At 32.1% G+C, this 24726-nt stretch overlaps 3 protein-coding genes and 1 non-coding gene across 13 annotated transcripts; 2 read left to right on the top strand and 2 right to left on the bottom strand.

Annotated features, from left to right (window-relative positions):
* Positions 1-3184: 3184 nt before the first annotated feature.
* LOC11417538 (homeobox-leucine zipper protein HDG2) lies at positions 3185-10268 on the top strand. 4 transcript variants are annotated; one of them, XM_024776122.2, is made up of 13 exons: positions 3185-3599; positions 4017-4272; positions 4797-5050; positions 5162-5279; positions 5382-5570; positions 6019-6459; positions 6584-6685; positions 6798-6998; positions 7108-7282; positions 7882-8153; positions 8832-8927; positions 9234-9629; positions 9730-10268. In XM_024776122.2, the coding sequence occupies exons 2-12, from the start codon at positions 4165-4167 to the stop codon at positions 9600-9602; spliced, it is 2325 nt and encodes a 774-aa protein (XP_024631890.1). In that variant the 5' UTR covers positions 3185-3599; positions 4017-4164; the 3' UTR covers positions 9603-9629; positions 9730-10268. The 4 variants fall into 4 exon arrangements, with proteins under 4 accessions (XP_024631890.1, XP_024631891.1, XP_024631892.1 ...); XM_024776123.2 differs by having other exon boundaries at positions 3186-3599; positions 4809-5050; XM_024776124.2 differs by having other exon boundaries at positions 3188-3599; positions 4789-5050.
* A 1859-nt stretch (positions 10269-12127) lies between these two features.
* Positions 12128-14194, top strand: LOC11413224 (uncharacterized). The gene is made up of 3 exons (XM_003596949.4): positions 12128-12330; positions 13428-13507; positions 13808-14194. Exons 1-3 carry the CDS (start codon positions 12214-12216, stop codon positions 13884-13886), a joined length of 276 nt encoding a protein of 91 aa, XP_003596997.1. The 5' UTR covers positions 12128-12213; the 3' UTR covers positions 13887-14194.
* A 1806-nt stretch (positions 14195-16000) lies between these two features.
* Positions 16001-16126, bottom strand: LOC112419625 (U11 spliceosomal RNA). Its single transcript, XR_003009750.1, has one exon. It is a non-coding gene; the product is annotated as a U11 spliceosomal RNA (small nuclear RNA).
* Positions 16127-16580: 454 nt separating this feature from the next.
* LOC11412759 (glutamate receptor 3.4) lies at positions 16581-21817 on the bottom strand. 7 transcript variants are annotated; one of them, XM_039830745.1, is made up of 8 exons: positions 20867-21009; positions 20664-20763; positions 20461-20544; positions 18995-20334; positions 18525-18802; positions 18356-18387; positions 17854-18263; positions 16581-17320 (listed from the first exon to the last, which is right to left on the bottom strand). In XM_039830745.1, the coding sequence occupies exons 4-8, from the start codon at positions 20321-20323 to the stop codon at positions 16868-16870; spliced, it is 2502 nt and encodes an 833-aa protein (XP_039686679.1). In that variant the 5' UTR covers positions 20324-20334; positions 20461-20544; positions 20664-20763; positions 20867-21009; the 3' UTR covers positions 16581-16867. The 7 variants fall into 7 exon arrangements, with proteins under 7 accessions (XP_039686679.1, XP_024632414.1, XP_024632413.1 ...); XM_024776646.2 differs by lacking the exons at positions 20461-20544; positions 20664-20763 and adding an exon at positions 21697-21817 and having other exon boundaries at positions 20804-21153; XM_024776645.2 differs by lacking the exons at positions 20461-20544; positions 20664-20763 and adding an exon at positions 21534-21690 and having other exon boundaries at positions 20804-21153.
* Positions 21818-24726: the final 2909 nt, after the last annotated feature.

Genomic DNA, 24726 nt, shown 5'->3' with positions numbered 1-24726 from the left:
TATGGTGATGGAGAAGGGATAGATCGAGGGTGTGAGATGTGGAAGGAGAAGATAGAGAAATAAGATAAATGAGTGTCATCTAATAAACTGAGACTTTGACCGTACAAATTAAATGCTTTAGGGTTTGAATTTCTATTTATGTAAAAGGGATGATAAATTGATTTTCTACCTTCGGGACGGGTTTGAGGTGGGTACATATATCCTCGTTATCGTCCCATACCCATGTATTGAAATTGAGAAAAACTCAAACTCATACCCAAACTTAGTCAAAGCGGGAAAAACCCATCAAATTGAATTTGGTTTAGTTTTTTGCTTCTGAGTTTGTTTTAGTTTAACTTGTTTTACCTTATTTTTATAAAAATAAAAAAAAAGTAAAGATTTGTTTTTTTGATTTATCTGATTTTTATAAAAAGATTTAATTTCTATAAAAATAATAATTAAAGATTTGTTTTAGTTTCAACCGTAGCATAGATGGAAATTTCAGCATGAAGATTTTTATGGAAAAGTTGAATATAGATTGAGAATTCCAAAGGCTTCTCAATGTATAGCTTGGGTTGTGTGTGACCAAGCTAAGCTTCCAAGAAATCTTGATGGGGAAAATATCTATCGTTTAAGAGTGCGAGCGAGGAATAAAGTACTCCCTTTGATTATATTTATAAATAAAAATGTACTTTTTTAGGTTCAATAAATACATAATGTATTTGGTTTGTATATTGACCAAATACATAAAGTATTGAATAAATATAAAAAATATTTTTTTATTATAAATATGACCGAAGGAAGTATGGTCCATCTTTCTAAGAGTTTTATAATCTTGCTTACCAAACATAAAGACATGTTAGAGAAACCAATGCCACCATGATTACTCTAGAGAGTAAGTTTTTTCCAACACATCCAACTAATATCTCTATGACCACTCTTCATACAACAAGGAACACTCACACACAGTAAGAAGGCATTGCGAAACTCGGTCTAACTTGTTCTCTTCTAGGCCACTATTTCAAAACAAAAAAGTTTCTCACAAACAATTGTTTTTTAAGAAATTAATATGGGATATATTAACAACAACGATAAGCTCTTTAGTATAAGGTGTACTAGAGAAACCATCTAAAAAAATAAACTGTCATATAAAGTGCGTTTGATTTGCTAAAAAAATGAAGGACAGGACAGAACAACTCTAGTTGTCCAGTGTTTGATTTGTAAAACTGTTTCAGGTACAGGACAAACTGGAGGCAAGGGACAGGACAAAAACTCATATTTTTGTCCCTCACCAAACCACAACACAACTTTTTGTCCCACGTACAAATTGTCTAAAATACCAAAATAGTATTTTGTCCCTAAAAAATCGTAAAACAAAAAAATTACTCAATGCCATAAAAAATTTGTCATGTGTTGTTCTGCCTTGTGTTGTACTGTTCTATCTTGTACTGTTCTGTCCAGTACTTGTTGTTTTGCAAACCAAACACACCCATAAAGTATATACAAGAACAAAGGCTAGTCAATACCCATACAAAGCAAATGATCCGACTACCATCTCTGAGAACCGTACACAAACGTGGCGTTATTAGCTTTTAACCACCAAAACGAATTAAATTTAATTTATCTAAGAGTTATAAGATAGGAGTTTCAATGTTGTTGAATAGCCTATTATTGCGATCATTCTCACAAATAATAAGTATAATCTGTATTTTTTTTTGAAGGAAGTATAATCTGTACTTAATGGATCCAAAAGTTAACCATAAGTAACTATTAATTTCGGTTGGACATTTTTTGTAACATATTTACCCTTAAAACACCGTTCTTTTAAAATTTAAATGTAAATATACATCATAATTAAATAGGTCCTTAAAAAAAATCATAACTAAATAGGACTATTAAACAAATTACAAATTTAACAACAATACAGTTCAATCCAAATTCAAATTTTAAAAAATATAAAACATGATTATTGAAAAATAAATTTAGATTAAGATATCTTGTACAATTATCTTATCTTTTTTATCTGAATAATTGTACTCGTCTTATCTTTTTTTAAATCATAGCTTGTGTACCCTTAAAAAAAATCATACCTTGTGTAAAAATTCATAATCATATTTACATCGTTCCTTTTCATTTTATAACTAATTTCTTTTCTTTTGATTGCAGGGATTGATTCTTCAATAACTTCGACAAGAAAGTCGTTAGGACGAACACTTTAAATTGAAAGACAACTTTCATGACGACATGTTGGTACTTGTGAAAGTGGAGGAATATAACTATTTTTTAAGCTAATTTCATCCGCTCGAACAACCCAATTTCTTTAATTCGGAGATTCGTCCAAGATATTGAAGACTGTAACTTGGAGCATCTTCATATTGGTGCATTGTTGAAGGACATCATCTATATAAGTTGGAAGCGGCCTCAAGAAGGTTGGACCAAGCTCAACATGATGGTGCTTGCAAAGATACGAGGGTTATTGCTGGATGTGGCGATCTTTTTCGTGATTCAGACGGTAGATGGATCAAAGGCTACACTAAGAAGATTGGAGCTTGTGATGCCTTATATGTTGAGATTTTGATCGACATGATTTCTGATAATTTCAAGTTCAATGAGAATATTCCTGTTTTAGTTTACCGGATCTGAAAGTTGCCGAAGATGAGTTGAAATGTTCAACTCAACCATACTTGACGTGAAGGAAATAGGAGTGCTGATTGGCTCGTTAACTTAAGCATTTCTACGGATCACTTTAATTTACTAATGTTGGAGTCTCCTTCTAGCGAGGTCCAAAGAATCCTTTTAGATGATTTATCCAGGACTTGCATGCCTAGGAATCTTCGATTAGCTTTTTAGTTCTATTTTTTTTTCTTTGCCCTCTTGTAAAAAAATAAAAATAAAGATCTTTGAAAGTACAGAATGTATTTATATATGTAATTTTTTTCCTCAAATACCAATATATACTACTAGTATAAGTAGAGTATATTTACATTATCGTAGAGTACGTGAATGAATATAAGTAAATTCAGTAGGGAAGAGTAAAAATTAACGAGTTTGGTAGCCGTCATCTTTTGCACCATCTACTCTCAAATCCAATTTTTTTTACTACACAACACAATAATCTCTCTCTCTCTCTCTCTCTCTCTCTCTCTCTCTCTCTCTCTCACATAGTCTCTCTCATGTACACTACTAGCAATTACTACACCTCTTACGCCCACCATTAAATGCAATTGCACCATCTCAATACACTCAGCAATAACTCATCACTGCCACAATTTTCCTCTCCATCCGTTCACTCTTATTTCCTTTCTCTTCCTTCAATTCCTTTGTCCTCTCACCTTCTTCATCGTCTTCATCTTCTTTTCTTCTTCTTTCTCTCTTTAAACAATCTACTACCTTTTTTAAGCTAGACCGTCCAAAAACACTCATCAAGCTTTCGTTGCTTAATTTATTACCATATACCCAACTTTCCATAACTTCCTCAAAAAAACCTTCTCTTCTTTTTTCATATTCATCTTTGAAAAAAGTGTCTTTTCTTTTTACTTCTTTTTGTGCACCATAGTAGATCTACATTTTTTCTTCCTCTTCTAGCTTCTATCTCTCTTTAGCAACTACCCTTCCTCTTGGTAAGTGGAAAAAAAAAGTCTTTGTTATCATTAATTCATTTCACATCTCATTCACACCAATATCATTGTTTTTGTAAAACTAAATCTGTTCACAAGTTTTTTTCTTTTAAAAATACTTATGTCTCCGTCCATATAGTTAGGGTTGCTAGAATGTCATATATTTATTTTTTGTTTTTTTTTCCATCTTTTTTCTTTCTTTCTGATTATGCTTGTTCCTATGCTGATTTCAAATATAACAAAAGAATTTAACATGCATTTTAATTATGCTTAAAAATTCTTAGAAGCATAAAGAAAAAAAATCTGGACTTTGATCACCCCAATATTTTTTAGTTTTTGGTTATAAAGTGAGGTCACGTTTTTATATTTGAGTATTTTTTTTTCTCTCATGTTATTGATGTTTTTGTTTCCTTTTTGAAGTGGCACATTAATCTCATTGAAACACCGCTAAAGCTGACAGAAGAATCTAACAAAGAATTCATCATCTGAAAGCCATTTAAGGATCTAAGAAAAGAGAGAGAAAAAATTAAAAGAAGGATTTTCTAGTTGAAGCTTTTTTGATTGAAATATGCAAGCTGGTTTAATGATTCCAGCTAGTAACATGCATTCAATGATCGGAAGAAACAACAATAACGTTGGTGTCTTTGGTTTATCTTCATCTCTCTCTTTATCCCAGGTGAATCTTCTTGTTTTTTTTTTTCCTTCACATTTCTATCAAAATTTTTAGTATATTAAATTAATAATAATAATAACAATTTTGTTCTAATGTTAATTTAATTTGATAAAGGGTCATCTATTTTGACTTTATCTTTGCAAAGATAATTATTTTCTCTTAAGTCAACATTTGGTCTTTATTGAAAGAACAACCTAAACAAACAAAAAAACCTTTCATTGTATTTTACCAGTCCAAGTATCCTTCTCGTTATTCGGAAACCGCGTTATTCCTTTTCACTTTTTCACTATTTAAATTCATTTTCCTCAAAAACATCAACTTAGTCAAATTCACATGTTTTTCTTTTTCATCAAGTTTCTCCAATTTAATTAGAAAAAATAAATAAACAAAAATTGTTTTTGTTGATTTTGTTTTTTGTTGTTGTTGAATGTACTATGTACTATGTATGTACTATACTATATATTATGTGTTAAATTGTTTTTGTTAGATTGAAAACAATAAGCATTTGGAATCTTAAAGATCTGTAGAAAATGTTCCAGCCAAATCTAATGGAAGCTGGACAACATCATCAACTTCTACCATTTGACATGACACAAAACAACAATAATACTTCAGAAAGTGATGTTCCAAGAATCCGTGAAGATGAATTATTCGACAGTGCTACGAAATCTGGTAACAGTGAAAATCAAGAAGCTGCTAATTCTGGTGAAGATCAAGAACCTCGTGCTAAGAAGAAACGTTATCACCGTCATACACAGCATCAGATCCAAGAAATGGAAGCGTAAGAAAATAAACAAACAAAAAAAACATAACCATTTTATTTATTTACTATTTACTTTTTTGTAAAAAGTAGTTAAATTTTAAATTAATTTATGTTGTTTTGTTTGTTTAGGTTTTTTAAGGAATGTCCACACCCTGATGACAAGCAAAGGAAGGAACTAAGCAGAGAGTTAGGGTTAGAGCCATTGCAAGTGAAGTTTTGGTTTCAGAACAAACGTACTCAAATGAAGGTATTTCATTTAATTAATTTGGAGGATTTTTTATTTATTTTATTTTTGGTTGAAAAATGAAGAGTACTTAGAATGATTTATATTTTTTTTTTTTGTTTGCAGACTCAACAGGAGAGGCATGAGAATACTTCACTTAGAACTGAAAATGAGAAACTTCGCGCTGATAACATGAGGTTTAGAGAAGCTCTAAGTAATGCTTCTTGTCCTAATTGTGGTGGACCAACTGCTATCGGAGAAATGTCGTTTGATGAACATCACTTGAGGATTGAAAATTCTCGCCTTCGAGAAGAGGTATACATTCATCGCATTGATTCAAAAACTACACCAAGTTTATGGTGCGATTGATAGACACATATATCGAGACCAATCTGGTTGAACTAAATGCGGTTAAAAAATGAGATAACAAATACATTCGAGGTCTTGGATCCCCTACAACAGTTGCACGGTGCAACAACACTATTGTAGGGGATCGAAACCTATATTTTTCGGCGTTGGAAAAAGTATGAGATTAAAATCAATGCAGATTTTGTTGTCTCCACGACCAAAGTTAATATCGCATCAATCATATTAATTTAATTGTAATTCACTAAAGTATAAAATTTGCAAAGCTACTTTGTTTTTATCAAAATTTCGTTTTAAAGTGATTGACCTATTGTTATTCTATCTCTATCATGATAAAAAAATCTTCTTCATGATCAACTATATTTTATCCTTCTTTAATTTTGGTGTTAATTTTCAGATTGATAGGATATCTGCCATTGCTGCCAAGTACGTAGGGAAGCCAGTGGTGAGCTATCCACTCCTCTCCCCTTCATCGGTTCCTCCTCGTCCTCTAGAACTCGGCATTGGTGGTTTCGGAGGACAACCAGGAATGGGAGGAGATATGTATGGAGCTGGAGATCTTCTTAGATCAATAAGTGGACCGACCGAAGCCGATAAACCGATGATAATTGAGCTAGCTGTTGCTGCTATGGAGGAACTCATTGGAATGGCACAAATGGGTGATCCACTTTGGTTGCCTACACTTGAAGGAGGTTCCATACTCAATGAGGAGGAATATGTTAGGTCTTTTCCTAGAGGAATTGGTCCAAAACCAGCTGGTTTTAAATGTGAAGCTTCAAGAGAATCTTCTGTTGTCATCATGAATCATGTTAACCTTGTTGAGATTCTCATGGATGTGGTACGCAGACACAACCTTTACATAATTAAAATAATTTCTTATCTTCATAAGTATTAGAACTTATGCAACATATTTTTTAATATTTGTAGTTTTTAACATTATTTTTTTTCTTGTGGTTTATAAGAACCAATGGTCCACAGTTTTTTCTGGCATTGTCTCAAGAGCAATGACATTGGAAGTGCTATCAACTGGGGTGGCAGGGAACTACAATGGTGCATTACAAGTGGTACTATTATTAGTATAACTCGACGAGAATAAATTTTGCCGATTAAAAAAAAAAAAAAACTATAATTAGTACATTTTTCTAACGATGAAAATGAATACAATTGAATTTTCAGATGACAGCAGAACTGCAAGTACCTTCACCACTTGTGCCAACTAGAGAGAGTTATTTTGTAAGGTATTGTAAGCAACATGCTGATGGAACTTGGGCAGTAGTGGATGTTTCTTTGGACAATTTACGCCCTAGTCCTTCTGCCAGATCAAGAAGAAGGCCTTCTGGTTGCTTAATTCAAGAAATGCCCAATGGCTACTCAAAGGTTATTTTTGTCACAATATTTTGAGTACAAAATTAAGATTGTGTTTACATTTGCAATTTGATTTTTTTTTCTCTACGTAGCTTAACTATAAGTTAATTTTTTTTCCTAGGTTATATGGGTTGAGCATGTTGAAGTGGATGATAGAGGTGTTCATAATCTATACAAGCAGCTTGTTAGTTCTGGACATGCATTTGGTGCAAAACGTTGGATTGCAACCCTAGATCGACAATGTGAAAGACTTGCTAGTGCCATGGCAACAAACATTCCCACGGTCGATGTTGGCGGTATCAATACAAAAACACAGCTCTTTGTCATTTTGTTTAAACATTTTTTTCATCCCAAAAAATTCTTAAAACTCGATTCCAAGTCTAGTCTCTCTCTAAAAAATTACGAGTTTTCATCCTCGAATTTCTTAAATACATTGCTTCTAGTCCGATTTCTTCTATGAACATGTCATTTATCGTCATTTTGTTAGACACGAAAATTAAAACTGAATTTCACACACCTATTTCGAAAGTTGTTGAACGAACATACGTCACTTTTCTAAAGGAAATACAGACAAAACCAATTTTTTCATCCCAAAAAATTCTTAAAAATTCGATTCCAATTTTAGTCTAACTCTAGAAAATTACGAATGTTCATCCTCAAATTTTATAAATACTTTGTTTCTAGTCCGATATGTTTTAAGATTAGTATGTCATTTATGGTCCTTTTGTCAAACACGAAGACTAAAACTGAATATACGTCACTTTTCTAAAGGAAGAACAGACAAAAACCAAAATTTAAATTTTTCTTAGACACAAAATATCTTTAATGGTTTTTATTTTCTTCCTTTAGATGGAATTTTTCATGATTAACGAACATTATGATATTGTAATGTTAGTGATAACAAACCAAGATGGGAGAAAGAGTATGTTGAAACTAGCTGAAAGAATGTGTATAAGCTTTTGTGCTGGAGTGAGTGCCTCAACAGCACACACGTGGACAACACTTTCGGGTACAGGAGCTGATGATGTAAGGGTCATGACCCGTAAGAGTGTAGATGACCCAGGAAGACCAGCTGGCATTGTTCTAAGTGCTGCAACTTCTTTTTGGCTTCCAGTGCCACCAAAAAGAGTTTTTGAATTTCTTAGAGATGAAAACTCAAGAAGTGAGGTAAGCAATCAAGGAATTATTTCAAATGAAAAAACAATTATGCACCAATCATTATCTAATCTTAAAGTTTTAGGGTTGCATTATTGTGTGATCATAGGTTGTTAGATTATTCTTGATTAAGTAAAATTGCTTTGTTTATAGTGTATGATGTATTTATTCTATACTAAGCTTATATGAAGTCATCATCTTATATGATTTTATGTTAGCATACGTCTAGTTTCTACTCTCCATCATCTTATATCAATTGCTTTGAATTGCATAAATACATCTTTGTCAATTTGCTAAACAAAGTGTGACACCGACTCCACCTTTTAATGAAGACTCTATAATAACTTTTGCATGAAATTTTGTTCCCTTTTTTTATCTTATGTCATCTGACTTTTTCATAAATTATTGTCAAATTATTATACAATCATGTGTATAGTTTTTCTTACAAATTAGGGTTTTTTTTTTTTGTTCAAGAGTACATTTTTTACTACAACATAAAATATTCAATTACACAATATTGGACACTTTAAGAAAAATTAAAATTATATAAAAATAACCAAAAGGCTACGAAATTCTTGAACAATTTTTTTGCTGACTAATAATATTACCATCTTCATTTTGATCTTCATCTTGATTTAATAAATTATTTACATGTTATTCATCTAACTAATTTTCAACTCTCGAAAACAGTGGGATATCCTTTCCAATGGTGGAGTTGTCCAAGAAATGGCACATATTGCTAATGGAAGAGATACTGGAAATTGTGTTTCTCTACTTCGAGTGAATGTATGTTGACTTTATGCCATATTTACTAATATTTTTTTAACATGAAAGCTATTGTCAATATGCAAATTCCCACATTCATTCGGCTCGAATATCCGTAACCGTTTGATCAAAATTGGACTTTTCGATTCAAAATCGGTATTTTGAATTACAAAATTAAAACAAAACTTTGCATCGTCCAATTTTGATCGAATATTCGTTGATGTTCCAAATGCGTGAATTACGGAATTCCCTACTAGAATTCTAAATTCAAATATCTTAATGATGTTTGACTAAACTAGATTTGTTATATTAAATTATTTTATGTAGAGTGCAAATTCAAGCCAAAGCAACATGTTGATATTGCAAGAGAGTTGTACGGATACAACAGGGTCATTTGTGATATATGCACCTGTAGACATAGTTGCAATGAATGTGGTTCTAAATGGAGGGGATCCAGATTATGTAGCACTTCTTCCATCTGGATTTGCTATACTACCAGATGGGACAACCACAAATGGAGGAGGTGTTGGTGAAACTGGACATGGTGGTGGATCTCTATTGACTGTTGCATTTCAAATATTGGTCGATTCCGTTCCAACGGCAAAACTTTCTCTTGGATCTGTTGCTACGGTTAATAATCTTATTGCTTGTACTGTTGAGAGGATTAAGGCTTCTTTGTCTGGTGAAGTTGCTTGACCATCAAGTCATCTAATGTAACATAAGGTACAAATACTATAACCCTAATTAGGTTTTTTTTATTAATAATCACATAATATTTTTGTAATATAAATCACATATTAATAACTTTGTTACTATTGTGCAGTTAAGAAGAAGGGCAAAGGGAAAAGCATTGCATTTTGGATAATGAGGAGGCAAAGAGAACTTAGGCTTATATAAAAAAAACGGGGAGAAGTCAAGAGCGCACCTTGCAAGATTTCCTTCTCAGGACGATCAACTGAGGACTGAGAGGATTAAGGTTCGGGAATTGACTTCCTTAGATAATAGTAAAAGCTACTCCTTCCGTTTTAAATATAAATAAAAAGTCAAATGTATTTGGTTCAAATTTCAACTAAATACATTCGACTTTTTAGCTTATATTTAGGACAATAGGGAGTAAGAGCTAAAATTAAGATATTCTCTTCACCTTCTAAGACTATATATTTATAGTTGTTAGTGATATCATTTTGATTATGATTAAGTTGTAGCTTTAATTTGATGTAACCTCTCATGTTCCTTCTATTGTCATTTGTGCTTTAATTAGATCTTGCACTACCATGCAAACAGTGGTTAATTTCTCATTACATGATCCGTTTTATCCTTCTTTAAGGTTTTGAAGATGTATGATACATTCCATTTTGTCTACTCAATTTCAGTAACTTAGATTTCTTGATTGATTAATTAGTTTTTGTGTTCATTATTTATGACATAAATGTTGGAAAAAGTTATGTAGTTTAATGTGTCACGCAATAAAAAATGTCTATGATCAACAAATGATCTGTGTAAGTATCTTAACATGAGGTAAATGTTAGTTTACTTTAAATATCAAATTATGGGCAGGTTGCTTCTATATCAAACTGACGTGTATAGGTTTAAATATGAGGTTATTGATGTGTAATTCTTCCACTTTTTTACCATGGGTTTCTCCCACAAGGGAAATTAGTTAAATTTATTGCATGTTATTTTGAATTTCCACAAAGCGTGGAGTATTAGGCTATTCATCATGTTTGAACTCACATCTTAACATATAAAATAAAATATTTCACATTTTACCATCTAAATTGTATTACTTAACAAATTTCATTCTTATCTAATCTAGAAAAAAAAAATGGGAGGAAAAGTACAATGTCTACCTATCAAATTTTATTTTATACTAATTTGTATTAAAATGTATTTACTCGATTGCAAACTTTTTATTGCATTGAAAAGCTTCTTGAGCCAATGTGCCAATTAGAATGGCTAGGTTCGTTTCAAATTTGTAAATCACAGAAGAATGCAAGAAAAAATAGTTTTCTTCTCTGTTCGAGAAGTTAAATTCAAAGGAGTGTAGTTTTTAAGACATTAGGGTTTTTTTTTTTTACAAAAAATTGAACAAGGAGTATTTTAAAAAAAATCTATTGCAAAACTACGCAGTTGGATAATGCATTCAAGTTACCTATATATGATTTCAAATCACAGATAAAGAATTTAAGAAATAATCAAATACACAATTGATCAGATGATCAATCAATTGAATTGTTTATTTGATTTGTCAGTTACAAATCTATATTTTATTTTTTTTGAGGGAAGTTACAAATCTAGGTGATATGAATCTCAAGATAAAACAATATTCAAAACTAAGATAACACCTAACAAAAGAAAATACTAAAAATTAATAAAGTCAACTTGACGTAATGAAGATTTCTGAAAAATTTATTTGTCAATTATGCACAAAAAGTTAACAACACTTGCATATCAAAACTAAACAATATATTATCAATTATCCTCAATGTATCCTCCAAGCTATTCAATGACCACAACAAGCTTCTCATAGTTACACAAAGAATTTTGTTTGATAACGACTTCTAATTAATGATATGTAGTCTATGAGTTACACAAAGAGTTTCATTAGAGAAGGAATGAGAGTCTTTTAGTATTAGAAGTGTGAAAGAATGATTTATGAGCAAGGGAAAATATGAGCGAGGAGTCATTGTAAAAATAAATTTTACAAAATTTACTCGAGTCAATATTAAAAATATTTTATGACTCGAATCACGTATATGAACTTTAAGAATTTTTTAACATGATCAATTCCTCCTATCCAAGTACTTTTCAAACCAAATTTTTATACCATGACTAGAGTCATGACCCAAGTCAAGTCGTCTAGAAAAAAATTCAACGCAAATTTTTGAAGCATGACTCGAATCAACATAAAATGAGTTTTACCATGATCTTAGTTAACATGTATAGAGATTTTCTTGAAGATTTTTTGGCCATCTTGCACTACCACTCAGTTTTTTTTTGCAAGGGTTCTTATTAAGGATTAATGCAAGTAATTAATCCTAAAAGGCCTAATAAATAATCTGATATTAGAGTTCACACAAAAATATAATATCACACCCATATAAAAAATAAAAAATTGGGGGAACCCTAACCTTCATTTTGTTCTTTTCACCCCATGTTTTGATAAATATACCAAAATACCTCTAAAAAGGGGCTTGATTTGGCCCAACAGAGAAGTAGAGAAAGTGTAGTGGAGTTTTTTTGGACGAAGCAAACAAAAGAGAGAGAGAGAGAGAGAGTTGAGTTGCGAAAGAAGAAGAGGAAGAAGATGAGCAGCGAGACAAGACCAGTGCCTCGTCGAGAGAGTCCATGGGGAATTACAGGAGAGAATCATCCTGAACCCAAAGCTCATCGTTGCAATGACCGTGTTGAAGATGTTATTCAGGTTCAATTTCTCAATCCTCATTTTTTTGGTTAATTTCTCAAATGCTTTCTTTTATAATTCAACATCTTAATTAAGCGTTTATAACATAACAACATATGAAAATAAGCCGAAAACAATTTATTCGAAAAGTCATAAGCTGTTTCCATAAGCTCTTCCAAATGGTCTCACAAGTCTCTTAATTGGGATCGGTTATAGCATCATTTTAATCAATTAGTTCATCATATTCAAGCTTATAGGCATACTTTCATTCAAGCATATAGGAACTAAAGCGTCATCGTACTAGGTAATCAACTATAACAGCTCTGATTAAGGTTTCTGTTACTAAAGTAAGTTTAATCTATTAGTACGTATTATGTCACACTTAATTGATGACAACAGTATGGCTAATCCATTAAACATTTACAAATTTAATTACAAGTTAGAACGCAAACATCCAATTCAATAGCTCATCATAATCAGTTATTCGGCCCAATATCAATGTAGCGGTCTAAATCTAGCAAAGACATCAATTAAACATAATTTACATTGTCCATGCAATGGTAAATTAAAAGGAAAGCGTTGAGGCATAGCTGCATATGGATCATGGGACGTCCTGATTGCACCGTTTGAGACCCTGCCTATCCTTTCAATACATCCTTTCTTGTACCTTAAGCCAAAAAAAAGCCACAATAGGCTTGTGGACAAGACTGTAGCTCTACTACCGGTTCTTGATAATTCCAAGTTAAATAAATCCACCTGCAAACGAATCCTTAAATTACTGAAGAGGGTTATTACACACATATGTGGAGAAGAGCATGAGAGGTCATCGCTCATCCTGGGGAAACTATACCGGCTTAGACTTATTATGATGTAACTAGTAGTAATGATCATGTGCAAGAGTATGGAATCGTGGGGAACAAAGGCGTAAAATTTCTTCATATGTCATGTCATTAGCGAAAGACTTTTCTTAAAATAGATAGATTGGTTGCATGGTTTGAGGTCTGTGCTCATTTCAGCCTGTTCTCTATACTTTTACATGTTTCCAAATTTATTTATTGGGACTTCGGAATAAATTTGGTGTTGTTATCTTCAAGTCCTAAAGGTTGTAAAATGTGTAGGCTTGCTTTGAGGGAAACCCATTCAAGACTGTTCCAGGACCTTTCAAGCTCTTCTGGCAGTGCATGCGTTCTAAACCTGGGTAAGATTATTATCTAGCTTGCAATTCGGTATTTTCTTAGGAAAATCAATGTTTATGAACTATGCCACTGAACGTTTTGGTGTAGATTTAAACTGTAGTAAACTAAAAGAGTGCTATCATTATCAAGATAACATACATTAACAGTGGCATAACTTGTTGAAATCTGCTTGGGATGATTAAACATTAAAGTTGGCTATTCTAGTTTTAGTTTTTCACCTTTATTACTTTATTTGTATACCTTGCCTTGGCTTTTCCTTTATAAGCTCCTTATGTTGCTTGCGGCATTTGTGGTTATTGCAGCGAGGAGCCAACTGAGCCATTTACCTATTTGGATTTGGATCCTCCGAAGAGAGAGTCACAACCCATGAATCACGAGTAGTGCCACTTTCTCAAATGCCTCCGGAACAACTTTTTGTGGTTTCGTCTTGAGTATTGCATGGTCTTTTTGTGGTTTTAACTTTTTCATCCATGTTGTGGATCGTTTATGTGAAGATTATATGTAATTAAATTGTCTTTCATGCTTACTCCGCTTTGCAAAATAGACATCCTTTGCCTTTGTTCTGCACTATGATGTACTTGCCCAATAAAACAGGGCCAGGTTTGGTTTTTAATAATATACATGATAGTCTATTGATTACTTGTATGATTGTAGAAATCCCACTAGTTAGTGTTTGGGTTTCATTATTATGTGTGGGAAATGCCAAGCCTGTTACATCCTTGTACATCAATTAGTGGTGCTTTAAGATGCTCTGGTAAGATGATACATGGGGTGAAATAAATATGGAATCAATGTGATACATGCATTGCACTCTACCTGAAAATCATGGCAGGGTCTTGCAGTTCTGGTTGTATTTGTTTAAGGGGTAATGCTAACAAGAGCCGTAAGAGCACTTCTTAAGAAGTTCAAAAAGGAAGTTTTATCTTGGGAACAACTTTAAACTCTAGAAATTGGTTTTTTCTACATAAAACTTATTTAAGTTTACCCTTGTTTGGACGTGTATTTCTTGACAAAAGAAGGATTTTTTTCTTCTTCTTCTGTTCAGAAGTGTATTTATGAAATCTTGTTCAGTTTTTAAAAAACATGGAGGTGGATAAAGCTGAATTCTGAACAAAACCTTGTAACAGATTTGGATTCTCTCGATTGTAATTATTTTTGGAGAGGGTTATATGGATGATCTCATCGTTAAAATGAATTGAACCCCACTTATAATCTTTATAAGTTGTATAACTCAATGCATCTTAATGGTGAGATCATCCACTTAACCTTCTCAAGTTTTTTTCGCAATTGAGAGAATCCAAATACATACATGGAGCTGCTTGTAATTATTATTTTGGTCATGTCACTGTCAATGTGAAGTTTGCAGCACTAAATATATGTAGGTGTCTTGATAAATTAATGAGTGGTCAACAATTGTAAAGTTTAACTCTGATATCACTTGAGAATTTGTGTGGAGGTTTAATACAACCCTCAAAGCTTACTCATGGAGTGAGGGTTATCCTTCACTTAAAACCATTTGAAAATTGTTGTATACCCATTTGCTAAGGCTGAAAAACACAAATAAATTACTCAAATGTCTCTCGGCAGTTAACGTAAGTTACGTAACTGCTGAAATTTTAAAGAAGGAAATACACCTAAATTTTTCTTAATTAAATTTAATTCTTTAATCCTTTTAAGGAATTAAACATAATTATTTTTATGATTTTGTTGCCATAAATGAAGAAATATGAGAGAATAATTATATTTGTAATTAATTTCATTGATGTATGTCATTATTCATAGGTTTGATTAACCTATTATTACTTTATAATATTTTAGATATTATTCACCTCTCTTTCAAATAATTATATTTGTAATTATTCTATTAATAAAACTTTTTTTTTTGTACAAATAAAACCTCTTTTCTATTACTAGTAAGAAACGTGATTGAATATGTAATTCTAGGATCTCATATTTCTTCATTTATGGCAACAAAATTATATGAATGAAATTCAACAACGTTATAAAAGGAATCATGTATTAAAGAATTAAATTTAATTAAGGGAAAATTTAGGTGTATTTCCTTATTTAATTTCAGGTTTGAAATTCTTCGGCAGTTAACTGCCGAAGTTTTCCTCAGGCCAGTTTCTTCAAAATTCAGCAGTTAACTGCCGAAGGATATTTGGGTAAATTACTCGTGTTTATCAGCCAAACTAAACGTGTCAACAACAATTTTCAAGTCATTTTCTCTGTAATATCACTTATCAATGTAAAATCTCAAAATAGAATAAGATGTAGACCATTCGTCTCAGCGTGATGCCCATCATCATTTGTGTCAACATCACGGAAGTTGGAGTGTGTAAATGTCCATCACACCCAATTTAGAGATGGCCTTTTGTAAAATATGTATCTAAAACTTCATATTAAAGTCACAAAATGTTCAAAAGGTAGAAAGAAGTTCTGGAATGATCGTTTGAAGTTATTTACTATTATTAAAAGGATTGTATATGTTTTTCTGAAAGGGTCAGCTTAACAAACCAATCCTATTGTTTCACAAAGATCATGTCAGCGGTATGTCTTGATAGCCATACAACATTCATCAAAATGATGAGCGTGGCATAATTAGCAAACTGACCCTTTTTTAATTGTATATGTTGAAATAGACTCAACTGTAATAACTAATATTACTTCATGTAGATGTTAACAAAAGAGGACAAAGTGTGATTCAAACCTTTCTTAAAAAAGTGGAGTCTAATTTTCCTAAAACTTAAATAATACTACTAAAAATAACTTTAACACAAGCTTTTTTTAACTAATTGTATTCAATAAATACTGTACTTATGCAAAAGCTGCTTCTTGGTAATATTGTTAACAATTTTAAGTGTGGCGCCATAGAGTACATTGAATATGCTGCAACTGAACCCTTGCCATATATGTATTGATCAAAGAATATAAGCTTATAAGATGGTAATTTTGCTATATAAAACAAGCAATTGTGGAAGAAATAGTAATTTTATTATGAATATCAAATTCTGAATGAAAAATCTCCCTTATTCTTGAATAACTCTCTTCCTTAAAACCAGAGGAAACCAAGCATAGCTCACAGCACAGAGTTGAGCACTTGAACTCAAAACTTATATATATGAAAGTATAATTTCCTAAACCTTGTGTATGTTGGCTTGAAATATAAACCAAGATTGCTTGCCTTTTTTTCTATACTGTGTTAATATTAATCTTGCAACAATAATTTCCTAACCAAGAAGGATGGAATCTAAATATTTCAGCATAGACAAATTTGTGTCAATACTGTTACTATAGTATAAGCCAAAATATCAAAAATAAAAGAAACAAGGACAAAAATATACATATATATTGTTATTTACTTAGGTAGGTGAATTAAATTGATCATCTAAGCTCTGGTCACGTCGCCTTTTCTTACTCTTCTGCCTAAGTATATCCTTGATTTCTCTTTCTCTCTTATCCACAAATACAATCAAGTCTTTGAAGCTTCTTGAAGATCGAAAAGTTTTTCTTGGCCTGGGTGACGGATTTTCCTGGTCACTTTCCATCTCACTCTCTGGGATGAATTTCATGTATTGACAGAACACTCTAACAAAGAATGTAATCAAAGCAATGAGACATGCAATGCCACATATAAGAAAGAGACCCCAGAAGCTTTTAAGAGAGAGTTCATTTGAATCAGTGTCGTCAACTTTTGCACCACAGCTCTGTCTTGAAAGCCATTTGTCGTGGATCTTTTGCAGGTCACCGTTTTCTGAGAGTTGTAGAATTGCAGTTGACATATCAATAGCAAGGGGAGAGTCCCTCTGGAATCCCTGTGATCATGGTATTAAATATAAGAACAGTATATTGTTATGCAAGATATGTACATAACAAGCACTATCATAGAAGAGTTACATAAGAAACAGCTTCAATATGCATAAACTTAGCTCAGAAATATCTTTATTTTAAAAAACGAATACGGCAATGTTTGGAAAAACAGCTTATAGCACATGCATTTATAATATAAGGGCTTACGTATTAGTTGTATATACAACAAAAGATAAAATAAAGTAAAACTATTTTCATATAAGCTATTAGTTGTTTTCTTAAGCTATCCTGGAGAGTTTATGACAATAACTTAAGGACATGTCATAAATTGTTTCCTTAAGCACTCCTAAATAGTCTCAGAAGTGCTTGTTTTAGTAGATAAGCTCAAAAATGTCAACCCAAACAGACGCTAAATTCATCTATAAATGAGTTTACAGGCCTATCTGCAATCAAAGTTCTAGCACAATTTTCTCTAGGAAAGTAAATGAATAAAGGTTTAGGAATTAAAACCATAAAGCATGCAATTAGAGATACTTACAAATCCCCAACCACTTTTAGTGAACACATTTCCAACGGTTCTGAACTTGCAGTTGGCACTAGACATAAAGAGTTCAATATAAGGAAGCTCATCAACAATAGCCATAACCCCTCCTCCATTCGGTCCACGCGTAAGGGCGTCCTCATATACCTTTGGATCTCTCAATGAAACTATCCTAGATGGCTGTATATTGAGTTCATCTATCAGATACCTTCTTGCAAATGACCCGTCTTGAATTCCAATTGGTTGATTACCTGATATCAAGCTGTCAATTCCTTCAATTTGTGAGGATAGTTGCTGCACTGTGAGGATGGATGTTAAGCTTGCTGTGTAGCTTGAATTGATAATTAATACTACAAAAAGCCATATGATTAGCACAAATCTCCCAAGACCACTCACGGTGTTTTCTCCTGTGCCAAGTCATAGCAACCAAGAAAATCAGAAATTTATACTATTTGGAGAAAATTTAAAGTATATGAATGAGAATCTGTAGCACACATACTGTGTGAGAAAAACATTGTTGAGAAAGTAAACCTGCAAAAGAAGGAACAAATCTCAGCAAAAATATGTTACTTGATGCTAAAGCAAGCCGTGCATCAAGAATGGCTTGAGGAACGACGAAGTTTCCAATGTTTAAGATGAAAGGATTTTAAATGGTTAAAAATACTAACCAAAAGATTGTCATAATTTGCTTCTTGGGTGGACCTCGGAACTCTGGATTGTGCCTGTGCTCAAGAATCCATACAACAGCTCCGACAAAAAGGAAAAAGGCTCCGGTAACACACCACATTTGAGCAGTGAATGGTTTGAGGAAAGCCCAAGGGCTTGATTTGATCTCCTTGACAGGAACAACAACTACCAGCCCTGATTCCATGAAAGGTTGAGTGAAATCCAAAATCCTTGTTCGGTTTGGGACAATTGTAACATCTCCAACAGCTGCATCAAAGTTCTGAAAAAGGAAAAAAGTAAATCAACGTAACTACTAAAATTTGAAGACACTTGAAACTCCCTTGGAAATTGGAAACTCAATTCTAGATACAGCATTTAAATATTGGCCTTGTTTTGGAAGCTAGGGATCCAAATTGAGCCATATGATCATTGAATCACTAAGTGAGGCTGCAAATTAGATTTAGAAACTTACCTTTAGTGCAACCTGATTGACAAGCTGGCTGTAGTCGGGATTTCTTTTACCATCTCCGAATAATATATATTGTCGCGGAACAGGATAAGGCAACAAGTTTATGGCTGCTTCAAAGACATCAATGCAATAGCCTCTAACTCCTGGTGGATTCTTGTCCTTAGAAAGAAACTCAAGGTAGCTTATTCTGTAAGGCACTGCTATTCTCAAAGGCTTTCCATTGTTTGGGAAAACCCATCCTCTTGGTGTTGCTATAGTTTCTCCGGGCCACAGAACATTGAACAGTTTTTGGTTGCTTATTGAACTGTTAGGTGGTCTCTTGTACAAAATTTCAGGAGCTAAAACTGATAGACCGGAGTAATTAGACCAATAACCGACTCTCCGGAAACCAGATTCACCGATGTTAAGGATATCATATGATGGACGAATTAGATTCTTGTCTCCATTGAACTGAATCTGACCACTCAAACCGGTGAAGTTCACTCTCAAAAGTGTAGGGAGAAAGTCTGGACCACCATTGAAAACGCGAAGCGAAGACAAATGCAACATGCTTCCTTTTGTGTCAATCAGCTTAGGGTCAGATGAGAAAGATATGTTTCCACCTTCTTTGAGAAAAGCATCAAGAGCATAAGCTGCTAACCAAACAGAATCATATGCATATAAAGCATAAGAATTGAAGCTTGTAGTTGCCGTGCCGTTTACGTTCTTCAACCTGGAGAAAAAACTCTTTTTGAGATTTGTATCAGGAGTGTGATGCCTCAAAGCTACAACACCTTGAAGGAGTTTCAATGTGTTAGTATCAACTGGATCCATTGAATCCAACTTTGAAGGAAGCCAATCTGTTGCAATCCACACATAACCACTAGTCATCATTCCAAGATTCTTGGCAATAGAAAAAACATTTAAACCATAATCGGGATTAACATGAACAACAAAGACTCTTGATTCCATTAAGTTCACACTATTTAGCAAGATACTGATATCATTCTTGGTGGCTCCAGGAGATAATGCAGCTTTGTAAGATATCTTGCCGCGTTTCTTTGCTAGCGCATCTCCAAGTATTGAAATTCCGTTTCTTCCATAATCATCATCTACATAAATGGCAATTACTTGCCTCCATCTACAAAAATCAACAATGTCTGCAATTGCATACATCTGAAAATAGTCGCTGTGCGTGGTTCGGACAAAATACGGAAATTGCAGAGAAGATAGGGTAGGGTCTGTTGCCCCAAATGAAAGAAGAGGTACATGGAGTTCATTAGCTACATGAGCGATGATATGAGCTATTCCTGAGGACTGTGGACCAATTGTGGCAATCACTTCATTCTCCATCAACTGCAAAGCTACATCATCAAAAAAATTAATGAAGCTTGTTCACTTCTTTTTCAAACACAGAGACTTGCAAATAGGGTGCCATAAGAAATTCTTCTCTAAATATATCCTATATAAGAGGAAGATTATATACTTACTAGTCTTATACTAGAAATGGATGGTGGTTAATGAGTTCTAGTTAAGTTCTAATTGAACGGGGAGTACTCGAGTTCGAGCCCTAACTGAAACAATCATTGGTCAGGCTTAACTTATTTCCCCCGAGAAACCGGAGGTTTAAGACCAAAAATTACCAGAAATAAGTAATAGAAAAACAAAAAAAATAAGGAAGTGTATAACTTACTCTTGATAAATAAAGACACCAACCATTCAAAATTTAAATATATGAATATGATATATGTATGTGTATGTGTGTGTATTCCTCCCCAAAACTAAACCTGAAACTGAAATTGAACATTAAGAATTAAAGTTTTTGACAAATACCTTCAACTGTTCCAATAAATCCACTGCAATTTGTATCATGAAAAATAACATCCATTTTAATACCAGGAAGAATAGTCTTATTAGCATTAACATCATCAATTGCAGTTTTGATTCCTTGTTGAGCTGATCTTCCAATCACAGAATCAACAGTAAACAGTGCTCCAATTTTCACAACAGTTGGTCTAGAAGAAACAGTAGAGTTTCCAATGATAGCCACAACTTCATTTGGAATCCACAAACAGAAAAACAAGAGGACAAAACCCTTTACTCCTAACACCTCCATTTTTCAGAAAAACCTCTGAAATCCTGCAATTTTTGTTCTACCTTAAACCAACATCAGAACTCAACACCTGTCAAGTACAACCTTTTCAACATCAGCACAAAGTCACAAACAAAGGTAACAACTCATTTTTGCATAGCAAAAATAAAAATAAAAAGAAACATATCATAGAATAAGAAATTTTAGACTTGAAAACTTAGATACGACATACTTGGATATAAAAAAATAAGCCATGAGCATGATCAAAGACTTTATTTCATGTATTAAATATGAGCTTATAAATAAATTATGATGAAGCCATATATAAACCAATCAAGGTGAGATATTCCAAAGTGAAGACAAAAGCTGAAACAGTATTAATAAGTAGGTGTGGTAGCAAAGTGAAGACCCACATGCATATTAAATTTGTAATATAAGAAAAAAAGAATTAATAAACTGTAAAATAAATACCTCTAAAACAAGTAAGAGTATCTAAGAAAACCTCAAAGCTAAACTTGCATCATGTATAAAAAGGTTTCAAGTTGCAAAGATTCTAACATTAATTATGATGTATATCAAAGCATGTGATTGAACTTTGAAGACTCAAAGCAAAGAATCATATATAGTTACAGACCCTTTTCAAGAATCAAATTGTCTTCCCACGTTATTCTTGCTAGAGATGGCTTCATCTTTATGTGTCTTTAGTCAATTATTATTACATGATTGTCACACATTTTTATTTTTATTTGTTTTATTGATCAAAAGAGGATGAAATGATGATATTATTTTTGGTATGTGATGGTGACGGTAAAGTGTTTTTAATTTGTAAAGATTTTAATGTCCACATGTTTAAAAGTGGTGTGATATACTCTTTTCAAACTTGTGAATTTATGTCTTATAGTATTTACTATCTTAAATATAAAAGTTTTTTTTTTTTGGATTTTATCTTGTCATTTTTAGTATACGTTTAGTTTCGTCACTGAGAAAAATTGATTTTGAGTAAATTGATTATGTAGAATTATTCTAACAAAAATTAAAGTTGAAGGTAAAATAATTTATGTTTATATACATTCATGTAATAGTGAGTCGAACAATAAAATTGAATCTACGGATCAATTCTAGAATTTTAAGCTACAATTTTACTTTAGAAGAATCAAACATATCAAATTAATTTTACATCTTTAAATTTAGTTTTGACTCCTCCAAAAATAGAATCAAATATACATTTCTAAGACCCCTTAAATTTCTAATTGTATTAATTATTTTTTTATTAATGAATTCCTAATTATACATCGTTTATGCAACTTGTAAGAAGTGATAAAAACATAAATTATTTTTCTCAAATGAAGAATAAACTTATGAAATAAATAAATATCCATTGTGAACGAATTTAATTGACTTTGATTACAAGTAATACGGAGGATAATGATGGCGGCAGAAGACAACTTTATTTGACTCACCCAAACAGTGTTTTCCAAAACGAAATTGGTAATGTAGTGTTCATTACCACTACATCATTGTGTGATTGCTATGCTACCTTTTCGTGTCATTTGTTTGTTAGGAAATCTTTGGATATTACTCGAGACACATTTATAAACAAAAAATTATTTTTCGATCACATTTATAAAATAAAAAAATAAAAAAAAAAACCTATTTTTTAAGTTCATTAAATATCAAATATATTTGGTTTATAAAATATATTAAATACATTATGTATTCAATGAACCTTAAAAGTATTTTGTTACTTATAAATGTGACCGGTAGGAGTAAGGATGGAAATTGGATCCAGACCTGATGAGTATCCGCAAAAAATACCTGCAATGGATAGGATAAAACCCCGCTTTCATGAGTCTAGGCTTGGGTCTGGGTAATTACCCGCAAATTTAAATAAATATGGGTGGAGATAAAAGTATTATACTGCCCAACCCCGAAACCCGTATACACATATTTATATAATATGATAAATAATTTATTTATTGTTGGTGTATAATTACAAAAGAAAATTGCATATTTTTTAATGATATCCATGATATTCACAAACACCCATGAATATTTCAAAATATATTAAATATCTGTCTATCTGATATCCACGCGATATGAGATGAGCATAAATACCATTATTATCAAACGAAACAAATGATAGATAGGCCCACTTTTTACATCTGTTGCTAAAAGTGGCTGTGAAAAGTCCATCAGGTGCAGGATAAAGACTTTTTACATTATCTTGAAATATAGTCATGTAAAAAACTAGTTTTCCCATCGGTTGTTTATGTGAAAGTATAAAGATGGTAGTATTTACATCGCCTATAAACCAATGTAAAAAGTCATTTCCAAAGAATGTAAAAAAGTCTTTTTCCTACTAGTGGAAAGATTAATAAATTCGCAAACTTAAACTGGTTTAGAAAATGCATGTGTATGCTTTTATTTTGTTGATGTTTTTCCTATTCTTATCTTCACTTCTAGTTGACCAAATTAACAGCAATGAAGTCGATGTTTGTCTCCAACGGACAATAATTAGAGCCCTTTCATACAATCAGGCTCCAATAATAAAATGAATTTTGTCAACGAGTGTTTCCGACACACTAAAGATTCAGATTTAAAAATTACTCTTTTAAAAAATTATATAGTTCAAATTTCAATACATTTATATAAAAATTTACTATTAAAAGTCGTTGAAAGTATCCTAAAAACACTAGTTAACATTTTTTTAATAAAATATAAGAATCATGATTACCACGTTTGCACATCAAAGATTCATGATATATAGAAAATAGACTTGTGTGATTGTAGGCCACACCTTGACCCCGTCTTTTTGTGTGAATGATGATTCTAATTCAAGGGTTGTTATTTTCCGAAAAATTCTTTTAACTAAAATTATAATATCATTATGTAAAATGCTTTTTGCAAGTTTCGTAGAGTACTAGCAACATTCAAATCATAATAATCCTAAAATATTATGAAATGCTAATGAATGTTTTTGAGCATTGGCTAAACAATCAACGGGATAAAAACTTTGTATAAAAAAAAATATTGTATTTATTATATTGACAAGGGTTAAGCTTAGGATCTAGTAAAAAAAAAAATTACTTTAACTATACTTTTCATTTTTAGTTTTTTTAATCTTGCCCTATGTGGAAATCGTTGCAACAGCAAAATATATCATTATTATAAACTTATTCATGTATAAAGTAAAACAAACGCCATCCACCACTAGAGTTGAAAAATCGTTCATATTTAATGTCTAGGTACTTCAAATATGTCCTATTTTTAGGGGGAGGTGCTTCATATCTGATTGTCCCCCATAAATGATGCCAGTAAAAATAAGAACAGAGAACAAAGCACCACCCTAGAAAAAGTAAAAAAGATGAGATAAAAAAGAAATGGAACTTTTGCGTTTCTTATCCTTTTACAATTTACGATTCTTTTGTAATAAGTAGTTTAATTCAAGTCGTTAACAAACTTCAATTAAGTTTGAATTAATTGAGAGTACTTAAATTTGATCTTTGGTTAAAACAATCATTCAAAGCTTTTTCAATTTCTATCCAAAAAAATTAAAAAATTCGATCGAATTTTAGATTTCTATATGACCATTTTCCACTAAGAATATAAATTAAGAAAAAACATGAAGGAGTTAATGCATGAGGAATGAGGAATGCTATAGACA

This window comes from Medicago truncatula, chromosome 2 (genome assembly GCF_003473485.1).
Source record: "Medicago truncatula cultivar Jemalong A17 chromosome 2, MtrunA17r5.0-ANR, whole genome shotgun sequence".
Lineage (NCBI taxonomy): Eukaryota > Viridiplantae > Streptophyta > Magnoliopsida > Fabales > Fabaceae > Medicago > Medicago truncatula.
The sequence above is the reverse complement of the archived record's forward strand: the minus strand, read 5'-3'. Positions and strand labels throughout refer to the sequence as shown.

Bases quoted from the DNA above. Each gene is read 5' to 3' on its own strand.
- LOC11412759 (XM_024776646.2), bottom strand. From the start codon at position 21,086: ATGGAGGTGTTAGGAGTAAAGGGTTTTGTCCTCTTGTTTTTCTGTTTG. The intron at 18,388-18,524 runs GTTAGTATTTTT...CTTCTTTTGCAG, and splicing joins CAAATTATGACAATCTTTTG to GTTTACTTTCTCAACAATGT. The intron at 18,264-18,355 runs GTATGTGTGCTA...GACTTGGCACAG, and splicing joins AACAATGTTTTTCTCACACA to GAGAAAACACCGTGAGTGGT.
- LOC11413224 (XM_003596949.4), top strand. From the start codon at position 12,214: ATGAGCAGCGAGACAAGACCAGTGCCTCGTCGAGAGAGTCCATGGGGA. The intron at 12,331-13,427 runs GTTCAATTTCTC...TAAAATGTGTAG, and splicing joins GTGTTGAAGATGTTATTCAG to GCTTGCTTTGAGGGAAACCC. The intron at 13,508-13,807 runs GTAAGATTATTA...TGGTTATTGCAG, and splicing joins TGCATGCGTTCTAAACCTGG to CGAGGAGCCAACTGAGCCAT.
- LOC11417538 (XM_024776122.2), top strand. From the start codon at position 4,165: ATGCAAGCTGGTTTAATGATTCCAGCTAGTAACATGCATTCAATGATC. The intron at 7,283-7,881 runs GTATCAATACAA...TTGTAATGTTAG, and splicing joins TCCCACGGTCGATGTTGGCG to TGATAACAAACCAAGATGGG. The intron at 8,154-8,831 runs GTAAGCAATCAA...TCTCGAAAACAG, and splicing joins ATGAAAACTCAAGAAGTGAG to TGGGATATCCTTTCCAATGG.